The 25,418-nt window shown below is 41.2% G+C and overlaps 1 protein-coding gene across 1 annotated transcript in view; it reads right to left on the bottom strand.

Moving 5' to 3' along the window:
• Window positions 1–18,192, bottom strand: part of LOC147025024 (extracellular calcium-sensing receptor-like) — a 108,413-nt gene extending 90,221 nt beyond the window's left edge. The window contains exon 1 of the mRNA XM_085887061.1: window positions 17,951–18,192. Within this exon, the coding sequence (XP_085743187.1) occupies window positions 17,951–18,192 (242 nt within the window). The remainder of the gene's footprint in view (window positions 1–17,950) is intronic.
• Window positions 18,193–25,418: the final 7,226 nt, after the last annotated feature.

Here is a 25,418-nt window from a genome sequence, read left to right as displayed (position 1 = left end):
AGTAATGGCATGGGCATTGAGGAAGTTAGGAGTGGAGGAATGGTTGATCAGAGTAGTGATGGCCATGTACGAGAGAGCACGCACAGCTGTAAGGACGAAGGATGGGAACAGTGGTGAGTTTGAGGTGAGGGTAGGAGTGCACCAGGGGTCGGTACTAAGTCCACTTCTATTTGTAGTTGTGATGGAGGTGCTGGCTCGGAGGGTAAAGGAGGGTTTACCGTGGGAGCTGCTGTATGCAGATGATCTGGTGTTGATTGCAGAGAGTATGGATGGACTGAAGGAGAAGATGAACAAGTGGAAGGAATGTATGGAGGCAAAAGGTTTGAAGGTGAATATCGGAAAGACGAAGGTGATGGCAAGTGGTAAAGCATGTGGTGAGGTGGAAAGGACTGGGAAGTGGCCGTGTGCTGTGTGCAGGAAGGGTGTCGGAGTGAACTCCATTCAGTGTACAATGTGTGCTGAATGGGTTCATCGAAAATGTAGTGGGGTGAGAGGGTCATTAACCAGTGTGGCAGCTACATTCAAGTGTAAGGTGTGCATCGAGGGAGCAGCAGATGAAGGAATTGTTGAGTTGGATCTTGGAGATGGTGTGAAGCTGGAAGGGGTGAAAACATTTTGCTATCTCGGAGACATGCTGAATGGAGAAGGTGGATCAGACTCTTCGACAGTTGCTGGAGTGAGATGTGCATGGAAGAAGTTTCGGGAACTGAGTGGCGTGCTGACAAAGAGGGGAGTGTCTTTGAAGCTGAAGGGAAAGGTGTATGCTACATGTGTGAGGAGTATGATGATTTATGGGAGTGAGACATGGGTACTGAACATGGAGCAGCAACAAAGGCTGGAAAGGGTGGAAATGCGAATGGTTCGGTGGATGTGTGGAGTATCCTTGAGAGAGAGGAAGACAAATGATGACTTGCAGAAGATGATGGGAATAGAGTCTGTGATGGAGGTTGTGAAGAGAAACAGGTTGAGATGGTTGGGTCATGTGTTGAGGAAGGATGAAAGTGACTGGGTGAGAGGAGTGTTGGAAATGAGTGTAGTCGGAAGTAGAGGACGGGGAAGACCGAGAAAAACTTGGCTAAATGTGGTGGAAGAGGAAATGTGGGCAAGGGGATGAAGAAGGGGAGATGCAGAAAACAGGGTAAAGTGGAGAAGATTGTCATGGGGCCCGCAAGGCTAACCCCTGCTTTAGCGGGGAAAATGGCCTTTAAATGCTTGTGTGTGTGTGTGTGTGTGTGTGTGTGTGTGTGTGTGTGTGTGTGTGTGTGTGTGTGTGTGTGTGTGTGTGTGTGTGTGTGTGTGTGTGTGTGTGTGTGTGTGTGTGTGTGTGTGTGTGTGTGTGTGTGTGTGTGTGTGTGTGTGTGTGTGTGTGTGTGTGTGTGTGTTGTGGTTCTGCAAAACCACATTTTCTAAGGCAAAGGCACCCAACATGCAGTGATCCCCAAGCAGTAATTCATTAGTCTTCGTGCACTAAGAACTTCCCCTCATGTCTGGTGGGTTAACGGGACAAAGTGCATTGTGTGGGTCGAAAGCTAGGTCTAATTATATCTCTATCTTCCATTCAATCCTGCTTTCCTTTTCAACCCTTTCCTTTTATCCATGGTACAAATCAAATCAAGCGAGCAAGCAAACACACATGATATGAATAGCAAACACCTGAACAGCCTCCCATGAGTGAATCACAACAAGAATGAAGACGCTGCCCGGCGTGCATGGCACGCCCTTTCATTCAAATCTGCACGCCAATTTACAACGGCATCTCACCTTGCTCACTGCTCCCTCACCAAAAATTCACCACCTCAACCACCAACATCTCCCGCACATGGGAAAAATATTCATATGTGTTGATACAATTCGCCACAAAACAGCTCAAGGTGCTGCACGGCTCAAGGTACTCGGACCACGTGATACGGGGACAAGCAACGGACGTTAACAGCACCAACAGCATCTCGTCGGAAATGCCCTGAATGGGCACATGGGATCCCTCATCCAGTCGCCAGAACATGGCAGAATGGGCGGCGAGGACGGCGGGGTCACGGGAGAAGCGGTCCGGGAAATCTTTAGATTTCATAAGTAACAAACAGAGAGAGGGGGTTGAAAACATAACCAACTTCACTTTCAGTGGTGGAGGTAATGCAAAACAAAAGAAAAAAAATTATTGAAAAAAATGCAGGCAAATGACCAAAGCACGGTCATTTGGGAAATGGGAAAGCACGGTAATTTTGTGTGCCGATGGACATAGGAGCCGATGCACCAAAAAAATTCACAGAGCCATCGGAAAGCATCTGTAAATGAAAATATAAATTAATGAAAAAAAAAATTGATGAAAAATCAAATGCAAGTGAGTGACTCGAGACAATGGAGAAACACGGTTCGTTTGCATACACAATGTGTAAGTAAGCACAGCTCGCTCGTCCAATATATATATATATATATATATATATATATATATATATATATATATATATATATATATATATATATATATATATACATATACATACACATATACAGTCATGCACCGCATTACGACGTTTCGGTCAACAATGGACCGCATATACGACAGTGGTCCCATAATATAAGATTATAATGGAGCTGAAAAATTCCTTTCGCCTCGTGATGTCGTAGCCGTCGTAGCGCTACCAGTCGTATAAAAGTACAATATAGCACATACAATTATGTACAGTACATAATACTTGATAATGATAATAAACAACTACAGGGTGGCCCCGTTATAACGTGATCGTTGAGGTCCATAAAATGTCATCGCGACAAAAGCGGGGTCACGCTAAATCGGGATTCAAGAAAATCAGCGTTCAAACTGACCCAATGTTGACATAAAGGCCCGGTCACACCTTGACGTTTTAGCCAACGTATGCCGATTTTTGAATTTTTTTTCTAAAACGCTGGCACATGTTGAATACGTTATGGGTAACTTTTGATAACATTGAGAGCACGCTGAAAAACACTGCCATACGTCGTTGTACGTTGGCTTTAAACGTTGTACTTTTTGGTTGTCCTCAAATTTTTTCATGCTTGAAATTTCACGACGTATGCCGGCGTATGACTCACACGTTACGCTACGCTGGCCACAAGTTGTATGCATGGTCTGCGATCGTTGACAGATGTCAACACATGCTACTTGTAAGTTGATCATAAGTTGAGACATGCCGAGGCAATGTTTAGCGTACCCAAAACTTATTTCTAACCTATGATTAACGTGTTGTTGGCACGTTACGCGATCGTTGCCACACATCGACAGACGTTACTTTTAAGTTCGGCTGAAAGACGTCGGTATAATGGATCGTCCTTGCGTCAGCGTCCACGGCCATGGCCAGGACACTTATTTGCAGCATTCTTCAAACTTTTCTTCGGCATGACGAGGATGTTCACACTTCGATGTCCAGCTTGGCTATGATTCCAATTGTCCATCGGCAGCGTCTACTTAAAATAGTCGAGTTTGAGCGTTTTAACACGTTCAGAAGAAACGCTTCAAATTTCCAAACCCCAGCCTCAAAAAACAAAGGCGAGTGACAGCAATTTAAATCGTTCATTGTAAACAATGAAAATAGCTGAGTGGTACCGTTTAAAAGTCGTTTAGTGTAAAAAAAATCCAATTGTTGAGCGCAAGCATCTACTTTCAATAGTGGAGTTTGAGCGATTTAGCACATTCAATAGAAACGATTAAAATTTCCGAGCGCCAGCGTCAAAAAACAAAGGCGAGTGACAGCAATTTAAATCGTTCATTGTAAACAATGAAAATAGCTGAGTGGTACCGTTTAAAAAAAATCCAATTGTTGAGCACAAGCGTCTACTTTCAATAGTGGGGTTTGAGCGATTTAGCACGTTCAATAGAAACGATTAAAATTTACGAGCGCCAGCGTCAAAAATCAAAGGCGAGTGACAGCAATTTAAATCGTTCATTGTAAACAATGAAAATCGCTGAGTGGTACCGTTTAAAAGTCGTTGAGTGTAAAAAAATCCAATTTTTGAGCGCAAGCGTCTACTTTCAATGGTGGAGATGCAGCCATTTAAATCGTTGAGTGGCAGCCGATGAATAGCAAACTCCACGTCACCGGCAAAGATAAACTGCCGCACGATATGGATAAGTTAGGCTATCGTTGGGCATAGTTTGTGAACGCCGGCTTCACGATAATTATTCGTTGGTATATCGTATCTATAAGTAATCAAAGCGCTCTATGCACATTATTAGTTCATTGTGCATTTGTCCAACCCGTTATGAATGGACCTAAATCGTAAAAACAAGCTATAGCTCATTGTTGAAAAAGCCCCATAAAAAATTAGCCGCGAAGAACTTCGAACAATGGTGAAAAGATGTCTCCTACCCGTGGACACGCGGACGCAAGGACGATCCATCATAACCCACACCCTCCCCCTCACACTCACCTACTACTGCCAACATGAACAAACTACTACTATTACTAATACTAATACTGATACTGATACTGATACTGTTACTGCTGACATGGACATCGACTCAAAAAGGACTTGAAAACACTGTTGGGTTCCCCTTTTATGAGCAGCATTTTTATATACCAATTCCCAAAACCGCTGGGAACACGTCTTTATATGACAGTTGTAAGCTAGAAACACATTAATTTTTTTTTGTCGACCGGAAGACGTCATTGGAATACGTCTACATACGTCGATGTGTGTTGGGACTACGTAAAGAATTGGTTCAAAGCACGTCAAACATAAGTTAGAAATAAGTTTCGCGTAAAAAAGCATTACCGTGACGTGTTTCGACTTATGAGTAGCTTATAAGTAGCCTTTGTGGACGTGTGTAAGCGTCCACATATCGTGTGTAAAACTTATCCCCATCGCATGCGGAACATGTGTCATACGCCGAGTACGTCGTAAAATTTTGAACATGTTTAAAATTTGTTGACATACTCTACTTACTACGACGTATGATAGCGTACTTTAGCGTTCTACTCACGTATATCAAACTTACTCATACCGTATTTGACGTGCCCCAACGTTTGAGACACATTTTTCTTCGGTCGGCATATGCTGGCAAGATCGCCAAGGTGTGACCACGATGTTGTCACTTCCATTTCTACGGCAGTTATGATTCGAATCGTTGTGCGTCAGCCTTTTAATAGGCTACGTCACGACATCGTCGGCGATGCGTGCAACGCGCTATGCCTAAGTTAGACTATCGTTGGGCATCGGTTGTGTAGGCCGACAACAGGTTCAGCATTCGTTGGTATAAGTTATCTATAACACAACGAAACGTTCTGTGTCCATTACCAATGCGTTATACATAAGACCAAGTCGCTATGAATACATCCGAATCTTTAAAAAAAAACATCAAAAGTTCAACGCAAGCCAGCGTTTTACATACATTTTAATACGTTGCCATCGCTGGCTAAAACGTCAAGGTGTGACCGGGCCTTAACATCCTAAAACACCCCTATTTTCACCCTATTTGACCAGGTTTTTGCACGATTACCTTTTCACAAGCAAATTACCTTTGAATTAAAGAATCGTTGTTGTTCCAGTGGAAATTAAAACACAAATTAGTTTTGAGTGAAGCTTTTTATGTTGTTAAAACATTCGCACTGTTCCGAAAATATATCACACAATTGACAGGTGCTCATTTCTCCATCTGTAAATTATAACAGCGATGCAATGATTATTTATAAAATCCAAACGTCATGTATTCACCTTTCTCGAATCGATGCGAGAGGAGATTGTAAGCAGCCACAAAAACACACATGGCCGTCATGAACAGCACAAAGGTAAAACTGATGCGTCTTCTGTCTATCTTGGATGTGGAACAGTGGAACAAGATGTTTTAGGTGGAAGACAGTGATATTGATTATCCTGACCATGTATAGGCTGAGGCTAATGTGTGTGTTTGTGTCTTCGTTTTTAACAAAAAAGTTTAAAAAGTAAAAATGAAGAGAAAATATTTTTGTACAGCTGTACAATGTGTTTGTGTTTTAGGGTTAGGATTATCACAAGAGTCATAAGCTTTTTGAAAAAAAAATATTTCAGTTTATAAAGTGAAAAAGTTACAGTGAGCTCAGGTTAATTTATTATTGAAGAAAAAAAAAACAAAATTCTAAATTGAGTGCAGCCTTAGTGTACAGTGTTTATAAAATCGACAGTCGTGTACAGTAATGTCCTCGGCCTTCACATTCACTCACCACTCACTCAATGACTCACCCAGAGCAACTTACAGTGCTGAAAGCTCCATTCATGGGAAGTGCCTGAAACAGGTGTACCATTTTTATACTGTTTATACTGTTTTTTTTTTATCTTTATACCATATTTTTACTGTACCTTTTCTATGTTTAAATAAACAAATACTTACCATTGTGTTACAATTGCTGGCAGTATTCAGTTCAGTAACATTCTAGGAGCAATAGGCTATACCATATAGCCAAGGTGTGAAGTAGGCTATACCATCTCGGCTTGTGTAAGTACACTCCATGATGTTCGCACAATGACAAAATCGCTTAATGACTCATTTCTCAGAACATTCCCCCATCGTTAAGCGGTGCATGGCTATCTATATATATATATATATATATATATATATATATATATATATATATATATATATATATATATATATATATATATATATATATATATATATATATATATACATATAAAGGTATTTATACATATTAATATAAAGCTCTTTCCAATCACTGATTCATGGACGGACAGAGAGACTGACTCAATGACTGATATTAAAGATCGGTACCTTTTGGGTGATGGAGAAAGCTGAAATTTTGTGTCAATGGACATCGAAGCTGACACACCAGGGAAAAAAAATTCAGTCGTAGGACAACATCCATAAATGAAAATATAAATAAATGAAAAAAAAATCAAATGCAGGTGACCAACCCAAGACAATGGGGAAGCACGGTTCGTTTGCTTACACAATCTGTAAAGCACACCCCGCCAGTGTGTGTGTGTGTGTGTGTGTGTGTGTGTGTGTGTGTGTGTGTGTGTGTGTGTGTGTGTGTGTGTGTGTGTGTGTGTGTGTGTGTGTGTGTGTGTGTGTGTGTGTGTGTGTGTGTGTGTGTGTGTGTGTGTGTGCATATATATATATATATATATATATATATATATATATATATATATATATATATATATATATATATATATATATATATATATTGTTGCGGATTCGCGCCCGCCGGCGTGCGAACTGCCACGTAACTCGAATCGCGGCACGTCGCCCACCGGACGGACAATCCAGTCGTGACCCTCTCGGACTAACGCCGGGAACTAGTCACGGGTGGACCTTTCGGTCTCACCACGATCGTGCCAATCGGCCCCCGTGTGGGATAGGGTTGCTCGCCAAATTCGACCGACCTAAGTACCCACACGGAGGGTAGACCGGGCGATCGCACCTCGCCGCAGGTCGACTTCGGACACGGGCCACTTTAAGCGATCCGTTCCGTACTATCGGGATAACCGAGCGGTGTTATTCGTCGGCCTCGACGGTTCGATTAATTATCGGGCGTTTTAGCCCACGCCCAACCCTTTACGTGAAGCAAGATGGAGATTCAATAGAGGAAAAGACGAAGCGAAGCGGGAAAACAGTTCAACAATGAGCACATTTATTTCGCGATGAACGGAAAGCACACATATACAATTCCACCAAAAGCACATGTAAAAGAAGAAGACAATGCAATATTACACAAAAAGCAAATGCAACAATGCAGATCTAACCGACTACCGGGCACACGGCAACACATACAATTTTACTTCACAGACGGCGCCGACAACACATATTCCCAAAGCAAAAGAAAAGAGAACCACCCTCCAGGATGAGGGGGGTAGGCGGGCCTGGGGCCGAGACCGTGTCGGGCCTACCCGTCTGATGATGAGACACGGAGCGGCGGTGGCGCCTCAACTCCGCGGGCCTCGCGGACAGTGTCTGGTGGGGGGTGGGAAAGGGGCCCCCTTTGTCGCACTATCTCAGCGCGGGGGGGGAAACAGGAGGGGGTTGCTGATGCTCGGGGGAAGGAGGATATCACCCTGTCTCGGGTCCCGCGGTGAGCGTCTCCTCCTCCACCTCGGTCGCGTTGCTGGCCTCTCCCTGTGCAGCTCCCGGCACCGACGCGAGCACCCCCTCGTCCGCCTTCGCTGCCGTCACCTCTCCACAGCTCCGTCTACTCGCCCTCTCCGTCTCCTCTCTTGGCTCGTCCCAACTCTTCACTCTTGACTTCTCCCACTTCTTTCCAGCTCCACCGGCGACTCTCTTGAACTCCGCACAACTGCTTTTTCTGACAAACGCAGCCGTTTATATAAGCCCCGTGGCTTCGCTCTTTCACCTTTGACCCTCTGCCTCCGACCCTTCACCTCTCTTGCTGGCTCCCCATTGGCCCGAGGAAAAGTGGGCGTGAATGCTTTTTGATCCATGAATTTGCATATAGCGACCGCCCTCCAACGCCCTAGAGGCGGGGCCAAATTGCCCACGCTCTCCGATTGGACGGAACAAAAGTGGGCGCGAGTCGTTTTTGATCCGTTTTCTGCGGAAAGTCTGTGATGTCTCTGAACACGCTGCTCGGTGCGCGCCCCGCACGAGTCCAGCATCGGCGCCCACGAGTGGCGCGAGATGGTGTGGATGCGATGGTGGCGAGTTGTGACGGTAAAGGTCGTGGCTGTTGTTGTGAAGCGGCGTTGTGGTTGGTGGTTGTTGTTGTGAAGCGGCGTTGTGGTTGGTGGTTGTTGTTGTTGTGAAGCGGCGTTGTGGTTGGTGGTTGTTGTTAAGCGGCGTTGTGGTTGGTGGTGGTAATAATGGCGGCTGGTCCAAAATAAAGATAGTAAAAGAAAAACGGCTATCCTGAAGAGTCGCAGCCCGCATGAATGACATTTATTCCCTCTAAACAACGGGTTTGGGCCTAACTACACATATACTTACCGAGATATCTCACCGAAGGGACCTGAATGGTGGTTTGTGAATTTCGTCAACCACAACAATATATATATATATATATATATATATATATATATATATATATATATATATATATATATATATATATATATATATATATATATATATATATATTGCGGCCCGGAGGTCCGGTGGCGAGAACGACCGCGAGGTGGGGCAGGTTACGTCGTCTCCCACAAGACTCTCCGGAATTGTAGGCCGTCGCTCTGGATAATTCCATGAGGCGGAGGGTCGCTTTACTGACCGTGGACGCCAATATCTCAACCGCGTAGCATAGGGTCTTTTTGTCGAGATCCAATTTACCTAATTAACTTCATGATTTAGACTACTGGGGAACCACGCCCTCAGCACGTCTTGCTCGAACCGGGTCACTCGACCAACTGCGGTGGAGTTCCAACTACCGACTGCCAACTCCGGTTCGGGTGCAGTCGAGCGGAACTGCCAAAGCCGTGCTGGCTATGATGAGCAGATTAACGGGAACAAAAACCCGGCTAAAACCAGATCCGAACCATGCTGGACCAATGAAAGAAAGGACGGAAACGAACTGGGAACATTTCTACAGTAATTTATTTTTCAATAAAGAAGACACAGAGCAAGACTTATCACGGAATATACAAGCAAGAATTTACAATGTTCAAAAACACATACAGTTTCTACTTCCAAGACGGGACCACACACTCAGATGATTTATTAAAAGACCCCCACAGCCAGAGAGGGGGAGATGAGCTGGGGGTCGCAGTTCGCTTGGGTACCTGAACGTTGAAGGGAGGGTGTGCTCCGTGGTGCGGCACCTGCTAATGGTCGTGCGGCTCGGCCAACAGTCACACGCGTGGGGCTCGTGCCTGTGGAGGAACCCGAGCGGAGCAGTCGGAGTCCCAGGGCAGAGATCAGGGTCGCGGACGGGACCCAGGAAAACTCCAACAAACGCCAGCCAAATGCAGAACTCCACTCGAACGCCCCAGACTCCAGCTCAAACCACACGAAGCACACCAACCAACTCAACTCCTCCAAAAAACTTCCACTCTGAGGATCGCATTGTATTTTTATGGACCTCCCCGAACGGGGCGGGGGATCGGTGGAACATACATCAACGTCTGCCCCGATTGGACAGGGTCTTCATGGGGTCCGCCCTTTCCTGGCAGGCCTCGGCCAAACCGCGAGGCCCGTCCCCCCTTCGCGCATGTGGACTCATCAATGGGAAGATCCAACGTTGAAAAGGAACGTTTGTAGAAGCGCAAAGGAACGGCGGATTTGACGTTTTTGCCCCGCATGCTGTGGCCAGCGAGGCGAGAGTTGCAAGCTCTGGAAGGTACCATGGTGGTTGGTTGTTGGATGGTCTGTTGGATGATCGTTGGAGGGTTCGTTGGATGGTCATTCGATGTAATAATCTCTCTCGAAGAACATCGCAATGCACACCTTTGATTCTCCCACTAGACAAAAGGAAGGGACCTGTCTCACATGTACTTCACAGAATAACTGACTCTTTGGACATCTGTATGTTTGAATGCATATGGTCTCCAGATCCGTAACGAAAAAAAAATATATATATATATATATATATATATATATATATATATATATATATATATATATATATATATATATATATATATATATATATATTATACAAGATAAGAGTTTTAGTCATATATATGGAAAGATGTATGTGTATGTATATTCTGTATGTGTGTATATATATATATATATATATATATATATATATATATATATATATATATATATATATATATATATATATATATATATATATATATATATATATTTTTTTTTTTTTTTTTTTTTTATGCAATGCTTTTTCTAACTACTGACGCACTGACTGACATTAAAGATCGGTAGCTTCCGGGTGACGAAGAAAGCTGAAATTTTACGTTCCGATGGACATCGAAGCCAATACACTGGAAAAAAAAATCACAGCATCATCGGAAAACATCCATAAATGAAAATATAAATAAATGAAAAATAAAATACAGGTGAGTGACCCAAAACAATGGGGAAATATGGTTTGTATGCTTCCACAAGTGTAAGCACACCCCGGTAGTATATATGTACAAGAGCACATGCACAAACACACACTACCAAAATCATTCTCCTTAAAGGCTTTAAGGAAATCAATACTGTGTGCTTTGCAACAACTCTGTTCATTCAAGAAAAATAACAGTAAAATGATGCCACAAGAATAATATATTAGGACCCATGAACAGAAACCCAACACCACCATGGAATCAAAGACTAAAAACACAGAGAGAGCAATGCACTGAGAAAGGAAAGGGGATAATTACAACAATTTACAAGAGGAAACCAAAAGCTAAAGAAGAGAATCCAAAATAAATGCAAAATCGAAGACAAGACCAAGAGATAATTGATGCTGAAAAAAACTCAAAATAGAAATGACAGCAAAGAAAATTCCAAACAAACTATGTTTAAGTCAACAACGATGTGGTGAGGTGGGACATGTTTGGAAATAACACAAAAATATTCTGCCACAAACAACGGAAACAAAAGCAAAATGTATCAAGGCTCCTCAAGGCACCACTCTACCATGATAAAGGGAATATTTCTGGAAAGGAATTTATGAAGACCCACAAGAAAACAATAATGAGACAGATTACATATGCAACTTGGAAAAGAAAAAGCAACACTGATCGGAAATGCCCCAGTGACTGCTTTTGACATTTGCATGTGGTACCCGCTTGGGAGCCTTAGTGTTGCATGTTTCTATCTGCACTGTCGCTGATGATTTATCAACAAGCGATGAAACAGGATGCAGCAAGAAAAAGAATGAGACAGGAGAATGAGATGGCTGATCAACTTCAATATATACGTACACAGGATGTAGCAAGACAAAGAACTATACAGGAGAATGAGACTGCTGATGAAATTGAACACAGACTTACACAGGATGCAGCAAGAAAAATAATGAGACTGCTGATCAACTTCAACACAGACTTGCACAGGATTGTGAGCAACAAAGACTATGGAGTGTAATGCGTGCTCAGCAAACATCTACAACAGCAGCCATAATGAATGGGACGAAGTGTCTAATAATATTGTCGAAAAGCATAATTGCCGTCCTATGACTTCACCATGCATGTACTGTTCTGCGAAACATTTCACAAATGAATCAACAGGGAAAGGGGATGGATTTAAACTTGGTTTCTCCAAGGGAAAAGTCCAATTACCTCGACTATTTACCGTACCTGCTCGACTGCAACAACTTTATCAAGGTAATGATGGAAAATGTCGCAACTTCCGAGACAATATCTGAAGTTGCAATTCGGCTTAGCTCCAAACACAGCCATTTCAGATATTCATGCACAAACTGTATTTCACATGTGCATGGACATGTATTCACATATGATGGATTCATAAATGTGAATAAATTGTGTACATTACATAATTTCTAGATTTGATGAATTGCCAGTACCCATTTTGGAAGACTTTCTGTGGCATATCTAACTTACAGGGATACTTCACTGAAAATTTGTTGGTACCATGATAATGATAAATTCCTATCATCTGAAGTATGAGGAATCAAATATGCCGATTTCGATCATTAATAACTGATTTCGATCATACAAGGTAGATATTCCCCCAAAATAACGTAAAATTTACCACCGTTTTGGCAGCTCCGTCAGTCACCATCCTGGAGTTCATCAACCAATCAGCACACACTATGTCACCGGTGCTTGATGTCAGACATTTCCTGATCCAGATGCATGTAAAGCAATACCTCGATCTCTCCATCTACATGGCTCGTGAAATTCAACCCTATTCCTTTGAACCAGAATATTCTGACACATAATTGACTGTCGGTTATAAGGAAAGTTCAAACGGTGATCATGATACAGAGCCAGAGACTGTCGACGATCCAAGGAATCACCTCAAAGCTAGAATTGGGCAAGCCGCGGACTGGTGCTTGTGTGACCTGTGTTAGCCATTACCGACATCTTTGGAACCTCAGTGTTGGTGCGAGTCATTACATGTGACAGACAAGAATAATGAATTCAGTTTATCTGAACGATGTATTGCAAGAACAGAACGTTTATCCAGTGTTTGGTTGGATCATGACGTCATCTACATCACGCTGGTGATGATGGGTCAGGTATTTCATCTGCTGTCTCTGTCAATGCAGCTTCTTCCTTTTAGGCATTCATTGAGAACCTTCAAACATCGAGCACCTCACGTTTTCCATAAATAACCTGATTTATCAATGTTATTAGCTCCATGCAAATGCACCTTGGCAACCAAAACTGATATAAATTAACATTGTTGATCTTGTGAAAACCTCACATCCATCTCATGCCAATATCAACGACAAACAACAAAAATGCAATATTTGTGGGACAAGGAAACAGCAAATGAAGACATATTTATCATTTACATACATGATAAATATGAGCCTGGTGTTGGCTTCGTGGTTAGGGTGGCTGGCTTAGGATCCTAAGGTCCTGAGTTCAAGCCCCGTCCCGCTGAATTAACACCAGGGGGTTGACTCAGCCTGTCATCCTTCCGAGGTTGGCGAAATGAGTACCAGTGTCCTGGTCCCAATGGATGCCTCGGTTAGAATAGGTGTACCATATCTCTGTGTGTCGCAAGAGGCGACCAGGGTTGACATCAGGAAGGGCATCTGGCCATAAAACATTGCCTCAAGAAAAGCTAACCCCTGTTCAGCAGGGAAAAATGGTAGTAAAAACAGCTGTATGCATGATAAATATATCCTCCTCCTCCTCCTCCCCTTTCCTCCCCTTTACATCTCCCAATCAAATGCAGGTTGCGATGGTTCACTCCCTCTTATCTCTTATCTCTCCTCATGTTCATTCATCCCCTTGTTGATTTCACATGTTGCCCCACTGCCCGTGCGTTGCCTTCTCTCTCTGACTTTTCTCCTTCATGAGCCACTACTTAGTGGACAAAATATGCAAGATCATCCTGTCAATCTTTTATATACCGTACTGTACTGTATAGGAGTATGCACATGTTATGACTACCTCGACCTTACGTCGTTTTCTTTCCCGATTTTTCTGAAACCTTTCGTGGTGGTGCACAAGCCGTGTGCTCAAAGAAGAATAGGTATGCATCATCCGTCAGGATCAACTTGATTTTGGGATACAAATGTGGTGCTATTACATACTTTGGGTCAACAAACAGAAACCTCTCATCGAAGTGATGTTCACAGATACGGGCCGACTTTTCTGAGGCATGGAGCAGTTTCAATGCGGACAACTAGACTTTGATTGAGCTCCGTTTACCCCATGGTACATTTTGGATTCGATTTCTCAGTCATAGTACAGCCTGGAGCGCAACAAGTTGGCATATTTTGTTTGGTGAAAGTGTCAGCGGTGGCAGCTGTTAATGGCCAAGGGAATTAAGCATTTGTGAAGTCATACCAAAAGTTCAAAGTTGCAGATTTCTCCAAGCTGCGATCGCTTCTGGGTTTTGACTCAAAGTACTAAATTGTGACATAAACTTAAATGCTCTATCGCTTCTGGGTTTTGACTCAAAGTACTAAATTGTGACATAAACTTAAATGCTCTATTTTGGGAGGTTTCTTTTAACTAGGAATCAACTGCAAAACTTTCGCGAAGTGTCTATATTTCAAAAATACTAGTTTGGCATTGAGCAATTTTTAGCAAAGAATCCCTTTAAGATGTTTAAATGTCATACATGTCTTTGCCTATGGGATTCCCACGGGTGCCCCACTAGTATTTGTATAAAGTTGTATTTTCTGTCTGTCTTTCTGTCTGTTGGGTAGTCGATCAAGTCGAAAAAAAAAATTTTTCAAAAAAAATATTTTTGTAAATTTGTTCTTCCCTTATATTATTAGCAGTATTTCCGTCGATATGTTTGTCTGTCCCTCTGTTCGATCCAGTGCTCCGTTAAAACAATGGCGATTTCGATGAAACTTGGTTGGTAGGTTCATACCATGACCTGGTTGTGTGCAAATGAGAACCGTTGCTATGGACACCACCATTGCCAAGCAACGGGACTTTGAAATTTTTGAAAAAATCATAAAACAATTTTTTTCGAAAATCAAAAATCGGGCCACGAGCGACTGTGGGCAGTACATTCAGCCATATTGTCAAAAATTTCCAGCCGGATCCTATGAAAACTGTTGGAGAAGATTGACTTTGAATGAACCCTGGTCGAAAACAATAAAAAAAACGAAGTTTGTTATATCTCAGAGACTATGAGTCAGAAATGCATGAAACTGGTATGGTAGGTTCATGGTATGTCCTAGTTATGTGTGAGAAAGAACCGTTGCTATGGACCCCTCCGTTGCCTAGCAACGGCCAAAAAACCTCTAAATGTGGGGGTATTTTAACGAAAAAACAATCTGCAGCATTAACCCTTGAAGCTGGAATCATGAATTTTCTTGTGCTTAATCCTCAGGTCATTCCCCATCGAACGGGCCCATCGCGTCAGGTTCTATTGGGTAGGCGACTACCAATGTCTGCCTACCGGCTTGTCTTTCTGTCTGTCTATCTGTCCATCGATAGAATCGGCCCCACCGGTGGTAACTCTATTATATTGCACACCGTTGGAATCCTCTTGGCAAATGGAAATTAAAAAGAAAACATTTTAAAACGTGCAGGGTAGGGGGTTCAGAGTGGGGGGGGGGGGAAGACCCCAATGATCCCTATGTAAATGTGTGTTGTGTAGTGCCACCCGGTGGTAGGCAGTATTTCAAATCATCTTATCTGTATCGCCAAGTTCACAATCCTGCACTCAAGAACCAGACTTGAAATGTTGTCTATCCAGAGGCACCGCAGTAGTCATTATTTGTTTAGTTTGCCTTATTGCATCGTATTATTGCCTGTTTTGCCTATTATTTTATATTAATTATTGTATATATTGTTATTTATCGTTAAATTATTATTATAGTACTAGTATAAAAGCCCGTCAAAAATGACGTGTTGGAATTATTTTATTTGAAACATTCAGAGACTGGAAGATATGATGTTTCATAGCAAGAAGGGTTATTTTAAAACACTACATGTACAAATGTCAACATATTTTCTTTACCTTCTGGGATGTTTCATTATGACGGTACAGCCTCGTGAGCATGACAAAGCCTGAAGCCTCGGCCTAGTGTCAGGTGCACTTTTATGTTCTTTATTTATTAGACATCCTACAGACATAAATAAACACTAATTTTACTCTGTGCATGTTGCACATCATGCGCAGCGAATTTCACCTCCCGATGCCTTGTATTTATTGTCATTTACAAAAATGTTTCTCTGCACAGCTGTTGATGCCTGGTTGCAAGTCATCATCTACATTGCCAATAGAAGAGACATAATTAGTTATGAAAATGTTCTTCGAGTTTTTTTTTTATCCTGAAAAATAGACAGTAGTGAACACGCAGTCATGGTAAAAGATTGTCCTTGAAGAAAACCCTTCTTAAATTGTCCTTATGAAGGGGTCAGACAAATACACAAATACACATTGTGTTTAATATAGGTAAAGATTGCCTGCTAAATTATATGTGATTAATTAATTGGAATTATACATTGTACCTGGCTCGCTTTTTCTAAACCCTAAATTCCTTCCACACAAAGTGCAGGTACCTCTGCTAGTTCACGTTATAAATGTTTGAATGCAATTAGTTTGATGGTTGGCAACATCCCAGCAAGCACAATAATGCTGCGACAACATCATAAAAATATTTCAAACATTGTGAAAACATTTGTTTGTATGGTTTTAAATATATCATTAAGACATTATTGAATAACATGGGTTTTATAACATTTTAAAATGTCATTATATAATAAATTCATATGAAGAAGGCAGAAATGTTTTTAAAACATTTCATGGATGCAAAGTTTTCCAATGTCTTTGTGATGTTTTTAAAACAAAATGTCTTAATAATATTTTCGTAAACTACAAAATAATGTTTTCATAACAATTGCCTACGACCTTTTAAAAACGTGTGAAAGTGTTTTGTTAGCTGGGATCGAACACGAAGGTGCAAGCTCAGGTTGTGGCACTTTCCCTGCAGAAGGAAGCACCTGGCATAGGGGTGCTTGATTGGCCAAAGCACCTATATTTCATGTTATGACATCAATTTCCAAAATCATTCAACAGTTTTTATGGTGACGTTCACATTCCACATGTGAAGGAACACAATTTGCCTCAGTATATGCTTCATAACTTCTTTCATATTTGGGATTATCCATATTTTAAAAAAGGCACATCCAACGAAAACTAATACGACAATATTCTTCCGCTTCTTCTTCTTCCTCTTCTATAACGGTCCAAATTATTCCAACATTGTGCTTCTTCTATCTCTTTGCCTATGGGATTCCCACGGGCATCCCCTGAATGCCTCGTCTTCTTTTTATTATTATTCTTATTATTCTTCTTCTTCTTCTCCATAACAGCTCAAATTATTCCCATATTCTTGTGGGGTTGGCCAAGGGAAGTTTTTGAATCAAGTCTTTCATGAACCAGCAGCCGAGACCTGACAGTCGACTAAGTAGGTAAGGCAGAAATTTTATTAATGGTGCCAGGGATAGCCCACCTAGTCTTTGCGAAGGACACCATAGGAACTTTATGCAGTCCACCAACTAATGCCAGCAGATGGGACGTGCCAATTTAACATCCATCCGAGGGAGGCACACACATTGATGAATCACTCTGCCTGTGAAACACCGGGATGACAGGTTATAGCTGGGACAAGATTCAAACCCAGGCTAGACAATTTAGAGGCGGGTGTACATACCTGTAGGCCATCCTGCCAACCCAAAACTTATATTACAATTAACCCTGCCAATATCATAACACTTTGAAGGCTCGATTGTTTTCCCTATGAATGCAAATAACTTGGTTGTCCCCGGAATAAAAAGTACTGGAGAAATAAAATATTTTACTACAGTTTTTGGATAATGTTGCAATAGCTCCATCGATAATTAGAATATTTCTGTTATTCTTCAATACTATTGCCTGCAAAAAAATTTAACCTGAAGAATACTTTATACTCACCCAGTACATCCAGGAGGATCCGGTTTTTCTTTGAATGATATCATACCTTTTTTTTCAATATCGTGAATTGAGAAAAGTCCTGCAAGCAAAATGTCTCCTGTTTTAGCAACTGCAAAGTGATCACTTAAAGGCGGACACAGCATTCTTGCTGCAACTGGATAATATGGTGACATGAACACGATACATTGCAAAAAATAAGGGATCAGCATTGAGCTATCAGACCAGCAAAAGCAGATTATCATTGTTTATGTCTCGAAACCAATGCATCGGCTTTTAAAACAGCAAAATAAATAATCGAGATATATAATCTCGTGGGATATGAGATTATAAATGAATTTAGCACGTGTATATACTGATGGAAGCAATTAGTGCATAACAAGCCACGTAAATTATTGATTGATGAATACTGAGGAAACGTTTAATAATTTTGGAATTGCAGACCAATTAAAGATTCGAAAGTGACAAATCGTTGAAGAACTGATTTTACTAACATCTGTACAAGTCAGTTTACCTCTCTTCACCAAAGCGAAATGCTCATGAAAGCAACAAAAGCATGATGAAAAATTTAAATGTGAGAAAACTAAATGACTGACAGCAAATTTATATTTACGTAAACACTACCGGTCAAAAGTTTAAGAACACCGCCATTTTTTCCAGTTTTTAACTACAATTTAAGCAGTTCAAGTCCAGTGAATAACTTAAAGTTGTACAAAGCTAAGCGGTAAACTGCCAGAGGTTAAAAAAAGTTTAGGTTTCCAAAAACTAAAAAATAATGTAAATTTCAGAATTGTTAAAAAAGGCCCTTTTCAGGGAACAAGTAAGCCTGGTGTTGGCTTAGTGGTTAGCGTGGCGGCTTGGGATCCTAGGGTCCCGAGTTCAAGCCCCGTTGGCCGCTGAATTAAAATACACCAGGAGGTTGACTCAGCCTGTCATCCCTCCGAGGTCGGCAAAATGAGCACCAGTGTACTGGTGAGGGGGACACTGCATCAGCGGCATAGCCACGTCCCAACCAATGATGCAACCAGCAGCCACAGGCTGCACTCGAAGGAGGAAGAGGGAACAAGTATTGGGTTAGCAACTGCAGCTGTTCTGCAGCAATGGAAGTAAATTAAGCCTTGAAAGTTGATGCAAACAATTCCGACAGGTGTCCCAACTTTTGTTGATTAGTTTCAAACCCTCTGTCTGTATAAAAGCAGTGTTGGAACAGACTGTGTTGTGACACCCTCTGAAGCATTATTTGGACAATATTGCACTGCAGGAAGTAGTACATGGCATTGCACAAGAAAAAGACAATTAACAAAGGAAGACAGATGGACCATTACAATCCTTAAAAGTGTCGGTCTTTCCTTGAGAGAAATTGCAAAGAAGCCAAGGTTTCAGTGAGTACAGTTTCCTGCACCATCAAAAAGCACTTGGAAACTGGAGGAAACTCTGACAGGAAGAGGTCTGGCAGACCCAAAGCCACAACACAACCAGAAGACGAGTTTCTGAGAGTCAACAGCTTGCGTGATAGGCAGCTCACAGGACAGCAGCTTCAAGTACAGCTTAACACTTGCTGAAGTAAGGAAGTCTCAGTTTCAACTGTGAAGAGAAGACTTTGAGCTGCAGGTTTGACAGGTCGAGTGGCAGTAAGAAAGCCATTGCTAAGATGGCAAAATAAGAAAAAGAGGCTTGCCTGGTCCATGAAGCACTGGCAGTGGACTAGTGAAAACTGGAAGAAGGTCTTATGGACCAATGAATCAAAATTTGAAATCTTCGGTTCATCACGCAGGGTTTTTGTACGCCGTCGAGTGGGCGAAAGTATGGTTCCTCAGTGTGTGACACCAACTGTCAAACATGGAGGAGGAAGCGTGATGATCTTTGACTCTTTTGCTGGATCCAGAGTCGGCAACTTGCACAGAGTTCTGGCTTAGTGGTAAACCCTGCCATTCTAATTGGCATTTCAATGACATTGTGCTTTTGTCTACCCTTAGTTGATCGACCAACTCGCGTCACGAGATCCACAGCCACAGTGATTGATAATATATTAATTAATCAATACGAGTTACCAATAACCAATATTATGCCTGACTGTGATATAACCGATCATTTACCTGTGTTCCAAATCCACCAGGTCAAGTTGATATTTATTGTTATCTGAACGACCCTTACTTGAATTATAGTAAGGCCCTTTTTTCATTTTTGGATGAGCTGAGTCAGAAAGTAACCAACCCAGCCACAGTGCACAATCTTCTCTAGTTACCAACTCGGCAAGCAGGTGTGTAAAAATCACCCCTCCTGATGTTTGCGTGACAGCTGACAGCTCGTACAATTGTTCATGCCATTAGTGTGTGTGACAGTGCATATAACAGTTCATATATCTGCGTGCTTCTCATCTGGTTTAAAACTCACAGTACAACTTTAGTAACATAATCATAGCACATGTGTCATATGGCGAAGTACATGACCTGAGCAATTATGAGATTACAGTTCATGGCACTTCTTGTACTAGGAGGGACAGAGGAGAGGAATTGATTCATGCTGCCTTTCCCTGGCCCTCCATCAAATTTGCATAACCAACCTTTCTCACCACCATTCGTAATTTTTCCATCCATCAATATTTTAAACTTAACTTGAAAAAAAAAATCCATTCCTTAGTTAAAACAAATAAACATAAAATCCATTCGTTTTCCATTTCACAAACTAAGGTGAAATAATCTGTCCTTAAAACCTGTCCATTCAGATTGCAGCAGTGTAATATATATATATATATATATATATATATATATATATATATATATATATATATATATATATATATATATATATATATATATATATTACATATATATATATATATTACATATATATATATATATATATATACATATATATATATATATATATATATATATATATATATATATATATATATATATATATATTACACCCTTCCTGACGCCAACCCTTTTAGTCGCCTTTTACGACATGCAGGGATACGGTGTACCTATTCTGACTGGGGTACACACCGGGAGAGAACCACAACAATATATATATATATATATATATATATATATATATATGTATATATATATATATATATATATATATATATATATATATATATATATATATATATATATATATATATATATATATATATATATATATACGTATATATATATATATATACAGCCTGGTGTTGGCGCAGTGGTGAGGGCAGCGGCTTGGGATCCAAGAGGTCCTGAGTTCAAGCCCCGTTGAGCCACTGAATTAATACACCAGGGGGTTGACTCAGCCTGTCATCCTTCCGAGGTCGGCGAAATGAGTACCAGTATACTGGGCCGGTGTATACCCCGGTTAAAATAGGTGTACCATATCCCTGTGTCGTAAGAGGCGACCAGGGTTGCGTCAGGAAGGGCATCCGGCGTAAAACATGTGCCAAATCACTATGCGGATCATAATGGATGATCCGCTGTGGCGACCCCTAACGGGAGCAGCCGAAAGAAGAAGAAGAAGATATATATATATATATATATATATATATATATATATATATATATATATATATATATATACATATATACATACATACATACATATACATACATATATACTTATATATTTGAGGCTCTGCAAAATATTAAACAGCCATTTTTATCTAGGTCTTGGAGAAAAAGATACACTGCAACCTCTTGACCTTGAGTCAATTCAGACAAAATCCAGTATTCAATATGCTGTATTTCTTTCCCAGATACAACTAAAACCACATTGGACTATTAATCTTTTGATCAACGAAGATGTGCAGCAACCCCCTTTTAACCTTTTTGCAATTTGTCAATTTTTTATGATGCCGGAGATAACTTGCTGACTCTCTGCAAATGACGCCGTGTGATCCTCATAGTTACTCCCGCCGTTTCGCCGCACTTCTGTGAATCTCTTCATTTTGACATTCAGCACACCGGGCAGAAATCACATCGAATCAACACTCGTTTACTAGCCATCGCGATGCTCTGTTTTAATTATACAGTCGTAATCCCCAAAATCCACAAACTAATGCCAGCAGATGGAACGTCTACCCGACGTCTTATTTTGCCCACATTGAAGTCTTATTTTGCCTGTGAAACACAAGGATTACAGTTTATAGCTGAGCTGAGGTTCAAACACAGGCCAGACAGTTCATTGAAGAGTGTGCGTATTTTAGAATCATTTTTATAATTACCTGAGCCACTAGAAGTCACCTGGTAGAGCGCATACCTCCGCTACACAACACCAAATCCATGAGAACACATCAGGCCCAACACATCCCTGAAATATCATGCTACAAATTGCCCCGGCCTATCTCCCAATGGTGAAGAGCCACCCCAAAATCAAATAACTCTCGTATCCAGATTCGGACTCAGATCTTCACCAAAATAGAACCAATTCATCCTTGCCACACACACAACCTGTCCACAAAATCCCATCTGGATCCATTAACAACCCTTTGAAACATCCTGCATACAAACAGACAGAAAGGTGTGAAAACACAACCTCCCCTACCCTCGGTGACGGAGGCATTCCTGGTTATAAAGGACCATCTATATATTATGCACGACTCCTGTTTTGTTTTGAAACTCACGAGACAGGCCACATATGGTCTGTTGTTATCCCTTCATGTAACACTATGCCTCGTTTCAGGTGTGATGGTGTGCATACAGTGCTTACCTCTCCTCCATCCCATGTCACATCGGGTGCATAATTATATGAAAGGGTCAAATGAGTGTTTATCCCATCTATTCCTTGTTCGTACAAATGTTCTAAAGGTTTACTTCCCCTTGTCCTTCGAGCTCTCCCATTTTCTATCCCTTGTCTCTGCCCTAGCTTGTCCATGTGGTTGCCTGTTGTTGTTCAGCATATTACGTTCTTCCCCATTTTGTCAAGACTCATCCTGTCCATTACCACAAATGTCATGAAGATTCTGAACGTGTAGCTATTAACACGACGAAGCACGTCATGCAGTGTTGGTAATATCTTTCCCATCTGTGGTCTCTTTAGAATCTTCACAAGCTATCTTGCCATGAGATACGTGTGTGTTCATAATGACTCTCTCACACGTGACAGCTGTGTGGGTAACCATCAGTATCTGATGATTTCCTGTCCAGCGGGGTCACAAAGTTTTTTCCCCGCTTGAACACCTTGACATAGACAAAGTCGCCAGGCTAGAAGTCATGGAGCTCCTCCACTGCTGGCTCCGGCAAGGCTTGTTTCACCTGCGGGTGAAATTCCCTGACAACCTTTGTTAATGCAACACAGAAATTAATCATTGTATTGCATGGTTAAAAGGTGCAAAGGATGGTGGAGTGTCCTGTTTGCACGCCTCCTTTGTCGTTGTACATATTAACACATAAATATATTAGTCGATGAACATATAAATCCTCCTTTTTCATGACTAGCAAACAATACCATTCTGAATTTACATTCCGCTCATTGAGAGTAATTGAATATGTACCAATGGTATATTTCAAATCTACTGATAGGCTGGATCTGGACTCGAACGTCAACCAAAATCCGAGTAATGCCACCACTGTTGCCATCGTTACCGCACAATACGTTAATTTACAGGCATCTGCCTATACACTCACCCTCGTTCTTTTGCCTGCAGCAATTTCATTTTTACAATGTATTTCAAATATGGAAAAAGGGTGACCTGTCTTTGTCTGCTCTAACATGCTGTGCCCCCACAAAGCCTTCCCAGTCAGCTCAATCAGAATTAAATTCATAACACACGAGGGAAGCAGTTTTTACTTTATTTCATCAAATATGTTGATTAACATTTACACTACTATATCAAATCTCAGGATGCAGTACTCAGACACAATACTGGTTGGCAAACCAAACAAATGAGAAAAGGTAAACAAAACCTAACAAGGCCAAATTATTAATGAAACCGTCCCTCGACTGGATGCATACTCACCTCTAAGCTGTCTCATCTGGTTTTGATTCCCAACCTGGTGTTTCACACGATGACTGGAACATTTCAACCATAGATTTACCTTGTGTCAAAAGTACCGGCGAAATGTTCAGAGCATCGAGACATGAGTGCATCGGACGGGCCAGACCGCACACCAATCTATTCATTCTGCTTATACAGTTGACATGGATTTGCACCCCATTAGCTCAATTGAACCAATGAAGAGGTGAGTCATCCACATGACAGCCGTTTAATGACACATAAAATTCAGATTGTGTACGATGATGAAAAGAAAGCCAGAATTATCTCAAATTCTCAAATGAATTAAACGAAACAAAACGAAAATCCATCCACCAAATGAGTTGCCAGTTTTCCCCCAAATGCACATGGCTCATGGAGACCCCCCCCCCCCCCGTGTGTGCATATACAATAAATGGGTGGGAGAAGAATCACTTATGCATCAATATCAAAATTGGCATAGCTATCCCATCTGCAAAATGCCTCCCACTGCTCAGCGATCCATCCACATACCATGCACACAAAACCATGGGGGCAAGGATGAACAACGCCACAAACTTGCCCTTAAAAAACCAACAGCACGGTCGGAATATATGGCACTTGGCAAAATACATGGCCCTGATGTTAACTCGGCTCATCAAAAGTTCTTCAAAATAACAGGTGACCCACTCCTAGTGAGTGATTCAAATCGTTAAAGCTCATTCACAATAACCATTTGTACAAACTCTTTCATGTGACAGATCGATGCAAAAACAAAACACTCCTCCGGAGCCCATACGTCCTGCGCACGGACACACAAAGACGTGACTATGATCACAGGACAACCCATTCACACCCAAACACTCCACAACCATGATCACGAACAAGCACTTTCCTCCACCCACCACCGGAGCGTTCCGGCAAACCACCTCATGTAACTTCAACAATTAGTGCCACGTTTGAATCAATATTTTACCAGCAAAAGTTAATCAATTACAATAAATCCCTGACACACACACACACACACACACACACACACACACACACACACACACACACACACACACACACACACACACACACACACAAACTATCATTTAAACATTCAAACATAGTCAGATGTACATACACAGTATATAACAATCATATATTCCACGAGCAAACCAAGAATCCAAAAAAGTTCAAGTCATCAAAAACCTTAAACTTTAAATGAGTTTTACTCGTGAGACTTATACCACAGGTCCCCGATCCTCACAGAACGAAATGATGTTCACAATGAGCATCAGAAACATCAGAAACGTTCCATCAGAAACAATGGTAATACTTTTATTTTATTCAAGTTAAATTCAATAGATATCAATAATTTTTGGAGAGATAATTGTTCTACATTATGTAGTAAAAAGGAATTTGGGGATTATATGAAGCACACGACTGAAAAATATAAATATATTGTTGTGAAACAAGATGAGATATAAAGGGATATATATTTTTATTTTATAAACAATTACATTTATAAATGACAACTATTATTACAAATCT

The sequence above is a fragment of the Eptatretus burgeri genome, chromosome 6, assembly GCF_056783735.1.
Source record: "Eptatretus burgeri isolate ZD-2024b chromosome 6, Ebu_testis_v1, whole genome shotgun sequence".
NCBI classification, from domain to species: domain Eukaryota; kingdom Metazoa; phylum Chordata; class Myxini; order Myxiniformes; family Myxinidae; genus Eptatretus; species Eptatretus burgeri.
Note: the sequence above shows the minus strand (reverse complement) of the source record. Positions and strands in the feature narration are given on the sequence as shown.